At 34.3% G+C, this 7,416-nt stretch overlaps 1 protein-coding gene across 2 annotated transcripts; it reads right to left on the reverse strand.

Annotated features, from left to right (window-relative positions):
* Positions 1–3,118: 3,118 nt before the first annotated feature.
* LOC137240534 (uncharacterized) lies at positions 3,119–7,416 on the reverse strand. Of its 2 annotated transcripts, XM_067766959.1 has the most exons (5): positions 6,695–7,416; positions 6,098–6,625; positions 5,937–6,036; positions 3,707–4,069; positions 3,120–3,647 (listed from the first exon to the last, which is right to left on the reverse strand). In XM_067766959.1, the coding sequence occupies exons 1-2, from the start codon at positions 6,843–6,845 to the stop codon at positions 6,276–6,278; spliced, it is 501 nt and encodes a 166-aa protein (XP_067623060.1). In that variant the 5' UTR covers positions 6,846–7,416; the 3' UTR covers positions 3,120–3,647; positions 3,707–4,069; positions 5,937–6,036; positions 6,098–6,275. The 2 variants fall into 2 exon arrangements, with proteins under 2 accessions (XP_067623059.1, XP_067623060.1); XM_067766958.1 differs by lacking the exon at positions 5,937–6,036 and having other exon boundaries at positions 3,119–3,647; positions 6,695–7,146.

Below are 7,416 nucleotides of genomic sequence, written 5' to 3' on the forward strand. Positions count from 1 at the left end.
GGTTGTAGAATTATTGCTTGAATAATTAGATTTAAAACAATAATAAGTCTGACTTAATTACAAGTCGTACATTTTTAAATTCATCAATTATGACAGCAATCGGATTCTACGACACCTTTGAATATTCTTGATCTGAAAAAAGAGTAAACCTAATCTGAATTTCTACTAAGCTTTCAGTTGTAGATTATTCAAATAATTGGAGTTTTTTCTAAAGCTTAAAATTATTTTCTGCTCGCTTAGAAAAGATTTCAATTGGAAAACAAAAACCAATTAAGAGAGTTTATGTTATTATTAAAGTACTTACTTTTCTTTATATGAACTGTATTAATTTAAGTTACAATTTCATGTGCATATATAATAAAGTATGTCGTGGTACGATTGCTGTTGGAATTAGATTTGAAACCAATCAATACTCCTGCTATGGGTTGCAGAATTATTGCTTGAATGATTAGATTTAGAACAATAATAAGTCTGACTCAATTACTAGTCGTACATTTTTAAGTTCATCAATTACGACAGCAATCGGATCCACGACACCTTTGAATATTCTTGATCTGAATTTCTACTAAGCTTTAAGTTGTAGATTATTCAAATAATTGGAGTTTTGTCTAAAGCTTAATATTATTTTTTTGCTCGCTTAGAAGAGATTGGAAAACAAAAACCAATTAAGCGAGTTTATTTATTATTAAAGTTCTTCTGTTTTATATGAACTGGATTAATATAAGTTCCAATTTCATGTACATATATAATAATATTGAAAATAATAAATATTGAAAATTCAATTTTTTTGGTTCATATTTTATTCATATGGCTGCTCCAGGTAAAGTAAATCTGCAGGTAAAATTCACGTTATATGGCGGTTATATAAATGGTAAAACCGCAGTAAAATTGATTGTCAAATGGCTCGAAAATGTAGAGTGAAATGACGGAAAAATGACCGCCAATTGACGAGCATTGTGACGTGTGTGAGCAGCACAGTGCTATGCTCACATCCTATAAGTGGGAGCGGAATGCACGATCACATTAATAGGAACGAAACGGAAAATTTGGTCACAAAAGTTCATCACGCCCATGCAAACGTGACTATGAATATAACCGCTGCAGAAAGTCACAATGACCGTAAAATGACTAGTAAAATGACGTGGAGCGTTTTTGCAGGGTAGGTACACTATGCATCTGAGTATAATGCTTATTGAAATTCAGTAGTGCAATTTTTATGCGCATCAATTTCAGAGCCCTGCAAAAACGCTCCACGTCATTTTACTAGTCATTTTACGGTCATTGTGACTTTCTGCAGCGGTTATATTCATAGTCACGTTTGCATGGGCGTGATGAACTTTTGTGACCAAATTTTCCGTTTCGTTCCTATTAATATGATCGTGCATTCCGCTCCCACTTATAGGATGTGAGCATAGCACTGTGCTGCTCACACACGTCACAATGCTCGTCAAATGGCGGTCATTTTTCCGTCATTTCACTCTACATTTTCGAGCCATTTGACAATCAATTTTACTGCGGTTTTACCATTTATATAACCGCCATATAACGTGAATTTTACCTGCAGATTTACTTTACCTGGAGCAGCCATATGAATAAAATATGAACCAAAAAAATTGAATTTTTAATATTTATTATTTTCAATATTATTATATATGTACATGAAATTGGAACTTATATTAATCCAGTTCATATAAAACAGAAGAACTTTAATAATAAATAAACTCGCTTAATTGGTTTTTGTTTTCCAATCTCTTCTAAGCGAGCAAAAAAATAATATTAAACTTTAGACAAAACTCCAATTATTTGAATAATCTACAACTTAAAGCTTAGTAGAAATTCAGATCAAGAATATTCAAAGGTGTCGTGGATCCCATTGCTGTCGTAATTGAAGAACTTAAAAATGTACGACTATTAATTGAGTCAGACTTATTATTGTAACCCTTAGCAGGAGTATTGATTGGTTTCAAATCTAATTCCGACAGCAATCATATCACGACATCCCTTATTATATATGCACATGAAATTGTAACTTAAATTAATACAGTTCATATAAAGAAAAGTAAGTATTTTAATAATAAATAAACTCGCTTGATTGGTTTTCGTCTTCCAATTGAAATATTTTCTAAGCGAACAGAAAATAATTTTAAGCTTTAGAAAAAACTCCAATAATTTGAATCAATTTAAATCTACAACTAAAAGCTAATTAGAAATTCAGATTAGATTTACTATTTTTTTTCAGATCAAGAATATTCAAAGGTGTCGTGGAATCCGATTGCTGTCGTAATTGAATTTGAAAGTAATAAAGTAAAGTAAAATATGAATTTAAAAATGTAGGACTAGTAATTGAGTCAGACTTATTATTGTTCTAAATCTAATCATTCCAGCAATAATTCTGCAACCCTTAGCAGAAGTATCGATTGGTTTCAAATCTAATTCCAACAGCAATCGTATCACGACATCCCTTATTATATATGAACATGAAATTTTAACTTAAATTAATACAGTTCATATAAAGAAAAGTAAGTATTTTAATAATAAATAAACTCGCTTAATTGGTTTTCGTTTTCCAATTGAAATATTTTCCAAGCGAACAGAAAATAATTTTAAGCTTTAGAAAAAACTCCAATTATTTGAATCAATTTAAATCTACAACTTAAAGCTAAAAAGAAATTCAGATTAGATTTACTCTTTTTTTTTCAGATCAAGAATATTCAAAGGTGTCGTGGAATCCGATTGCTGTCGTAATTGATGAACTTAAAAATGTACGACTAGTAATTGAGTCAGACTTATTATTAGCCGTGTTTTTTAACACGCGCGTATACGTTTCGTTTGCGCGTGTTAAAAAACGCCTATCTTCGCTTAGATAATGCTTAGGAGACCCATCTAGCGGCTGTGGTAAAACAACTAGCTACAGCAACAGGGTGTACCGAAAAGCGGAGACGCAACGCTCTGATGGCCATAGGGTATAACATATAGCTGAATCAGTTGCGATGAATTGTGGACACACATATAATACATAGAATTAGTGTACAGGGTGAAACAAAGACACATATTTCAGTTACATCTGAGTATAATGCGTATTGAAATTTAGTAGGACAAAATTTATGCGCAGCAATTTCAGAGGTGTATTTATAGTTTGTCTCTTAGCAGTCAATATAAAGTTTAAGCGTAAACGGATATACGCGTGTTAAAAAACACGGCTATTGTTCTAAATCTAATCATTCAAGCAATAATTCTGCAACCCATAGCAGGAGTATTGATTGGTTTCAAATCTAATTCCGACAGCAATCGTATCACATCCCTTATTATATATGTACGTGATATTGCAACTTAAATTAATACAATTGATATAAAGAAAAGTAAGTACTTTAATAATAATATAAACTCTCTTAATTGGTTTTTGTTTTCCAATTGAAATCTTTTCCTGTGCAAGCACATCGCTAACCTGTGTTGGCAAAATATATGATTATACTGTCTTCGATAGTCGGACGAGCCGTTACTCGGCGAAGTAGAGATGACCGTTGTGTCGGTGGCAGCTGTTACAACAGCAGTTTCTAACTTTACACCATCCGTACAGTGTGATGAATGCTTCACTGCCTTTTCCAATTGCTTGGCGCCAGCAATTTTTGCTGTTTGTAAAGCTTTAGCTGTAATGCAAATATATAAATGGGTTAAAGTGGTTTTCGTATGTTATTCAACAACTCACCCTATACCATCATCACAGCCTCCTCATCGATTTTGAATATGTGTACTGTTTCAGTATTCAGACCCAGTTCGTTAGATGCAATATTTTCGATTTGATGAATATGTATACTATCCGTTAGGCAGACAATTAGGTGCGTTCGATTCATTCATATACTGTGGGCATTTGAGCCGTAGACGCAATTGATATATTGTAACATTTGTAAACAGTTGGGTTTCTCTGCTGTCACCATCACCACTAGAGAGCTATTGAAGAAACGCTCGACCAAGATATGTTGCGATTTACACGCATAGATTTTTTCCACCTTGTCAGATATTGATGGAGAAAATGCGAAAGCCATATTTACCATCCAATACGGAAATGGAACTGTGGAGGAAGAAACATTTTATAAAATCAATAAATGATAGTTGTGTTAAAATGGGGTAAAGTATCGTATGTTAAAGTATAGCGAAGTTTGAATAGGTCTCATTCTTCATGCTTAGAAACATGTACGAAGGTACCTCGTAAGATATTAAAAATCCTCAACGCTTTTTTGCAATAACTTAAAAAAAACTCATATTCATCAAATTTCTGTTTAACTTCCACATATCAATAGCTACCTTTACCACCAGAAGGAGTCACTATTTCTTCTACACCGATGAGCTTTGTAATAAAATAAACAGCTATCTCCCCAATCTCTCCAGTTTTGTCGCCTCGCGAAACCTGATATTGTAACCAACCAAATCATCTGTGATCTTATTTAAAACATGGCCGCGCCAAATGTCGACCATATGACATTACCCTACCGACTGTCTTACACCTTAAAATTTTGGGTGTGACTTTCATCAGGATCTACATTCCTCCTACACTCCTCAAATCCCTACTGCCACCTGGGGAAAGAATAAAGAAACGCTCATGACTACACACAAAGCAATTATCCAGCCGACATACAAAATGTATGCCCCGCTTGCAATGTGTCCCCACATGACACCAACCATCTCTTTAATTGTAATGTGGAACCAACGCCTCTAACACCCCTTTCATTATGGTCCCCCCTGTCGAAACAGCAAGTTTCCTTGGACTCCCGTTAGAGGATATTGATGATATTTTTCTGATCGGTCGCACCTATTGGATGGGGCGAAGCACTGCTACAATAACAACGTGTGAAAGATGGTTGCATCATTCGTTTGTTGCTCCCTGTTGCTTTGCTTATATTTTTTTTCTCAATTTTAAACAAATTCGCAACAATAACTAAACTTTTAATTTGTTAACAAAAATAGAAATGCGAAACAAAATTTCAATTGGCAAATCAGCTGATTTCCAAGATTCGAAATTCCTATTCCCCAATTATTGTTCTCTCTAGGAGAAAAGAATTGGAGGAATTTTTCTGCGGTGCTATTAAGGCAATGACCTTTGACCTCGAGTAATTTTTTTTTGGCTCGAATAGGATAGATGGGGACTTTTAATTTTAATATTTTTATGGTAAACTAGAGGTCCTCACTAAAATTTGGCTTTGTAGTAATTTTTGTTATTTTAATTGTCTAAATTAGCCGTTCTAATATTAAAATCGCCACTCTCAATACAAATCAAAAAAAAAAGTATGAAAAAGTTGTTAACGTTACAGTGCTTATGGATTCATTTTAAGAGTGCATTAAAAGAAAAAAGTTTTGTTAAGCACATTTTTAAAAAGGAAAGGAAAGGTCGGTAAAAATGAGACTTACCATATATTCATATCGGCTGCTGAGTGGAATATCACCAAATCTCGGCTGCCGTTCCAAAAACTTCCTTTCTCAGAATTCGTTTGAAGAACGCCCTATCTTAGAATTTGTTTCATAAACACTACAGCTATTGTCAAAATGTGTTGTATTTGAGCTCAGATCGGTCATTTTTGAAGCCAAATCTGAGTTAGGGCATTCTTCAACCGAATTCTGTGATAGGGCTTTTCTAATATACGGGGTTATTCAAATGTTTTCTGAGAAAGGTGCTTTTCGAAACGGCACCCGAGACCGGGTGATATTGTTGTAGCAGTGCTTTGCCCCACCTAACTGCTACAACAACAACCGGGTGATATTCCAATCAGCAGGCGATATGGATATAAGGTTTCATTTAGTTGTCCCATTTTTACTGAGCTTTTGTTTTTGTGCCTTTCGTTTTACGGATATGTTTAGATATACGTTTTTTTTATTAACTTTTAAAATAAATCCATTTTTAACTGCCGGCCGTTCAAACTCTGAACCCTATTGTATATTCTTACGATTTCAATGAGAATGATTTCCCACACTCTGAGCACGAGTATGGTCGCTCGCCGGTATGTATACGTATATGGCGCTTTAGCTTAGATGAAGTTGTAAAATCTGTGAATTAACGATCAGTAAAATGAACATCATTTACAATCACAGTCTTATAAACCTTTACCCTTGTTGCAGAAATTGCACGTATATTTTCGTTTGGGTTTTGGCGGCTGCTGAATTTTAGTGGCCAAATTTTGCTTTAATTTAGCCTCCTCCTCCTTTAAGGCTGTCATATTTCGCTCCCGCGTTTCTGGATCTTCGTCTTTGTGCGTAGTTAAATGCGTGCGTTAAAGCTTTTTTTTTTAAAAGCTTGTTGTCACTGAAGTTTCACTGCCTTTTTGAGCGCTTTGAAAGCTTATGTGTGATGATGCATCATCACCACCCAAAGAACTATTAGACTGATCTTCGCAATTTTCCTCTAGTATAGTAGATGGTCTGAGAAGTCTCACCATTTTCAAAGGTGAAGTTTGTAAAGTGGTATCGCCCACTATTGTGGAGTCCCACATTTTAGATGGCGCTTCAATATCTTCTAGTAGTGTTACATCAATACTTTTTAAAGGAGTTTCATTATCCAATTGATGCTGCTCCTGTACGCATAAGTCATGCAATAGACGTTGCAGTGATTGTGCTTCTTCATCTATTTCTTGTAGTTCTAAGATTATATTATTAAATTTATACCACGCAATCTTATCAACTTTCAATATGTTGTATATTCACTTACCTTGTTTACAAGGGATTTTAAAATAGTTTCCATCGGCGCTGCGCTTTTTAGCATCTTCTTTAACCATATCCTTGTTCTCGCTATGTATGTACTTAAATAGTGTGCTGTCAGGATCGGATGCTGTTTTATCACACATTTTTTCCAAAGCCATAAAACTTTCATCAGACGTACGTTACTGTTGGCATACGAATATAGTTTCGCCACAAGATGCCTTAGTTGAAAAATTATAAGGAATCCTCTTTATAGTGTTTGCATTGTTGGATTTATTTTCATCCTTCATTTCAAATAGTTTGTTCATTGCATTTCCGCTAACAGCAACGTTACTTTCGTGTTGATCCACATTCGCTACATGAGGAGCTGCGCGTGCTTCTAGCAAAGTTTGTAGATCCTCCTCTAAATCCAAGCTAATGCGTTGGCAAGATACCGGCTCTTTAGCAGGCGTTGTAGCCTTTCTAAATGTGTTCGTGAATCGAGAAAAAAATGTTGAAGATATTGTTTGTATTAATTTTTAATAATAGGTATATATTACCATGCTAAAGTGATTTATCTTTTTAAAAGTAAAGTAATAAAGTTCTACAAGCTAGTAGCTACTTTTTAGTCAAAGATTTGGAAAAATTTCAAATTCTTATATAGTAAGCCAATTTACTCTACAGTATTTAAAACATCCATCTCCATGCTCACTCGAATGGCTCATCATAAACAAGCATGCAATTTTAATGAGC

The sequence above is a fragment of the Eurosta solidaginis genome, chromosome 2, assembly GCF_040869045.1.
Source record: "Eurosta solidaginis isolate ZX-2024a chromosome 2, ASM4086904v1, whole genome shotgun sequence".
NCBI lineage: Eukaryota > Metazoa > Arthropoda > Insecta > Diptera > Tephritidae > Eurosta > Eurosta solidaginis.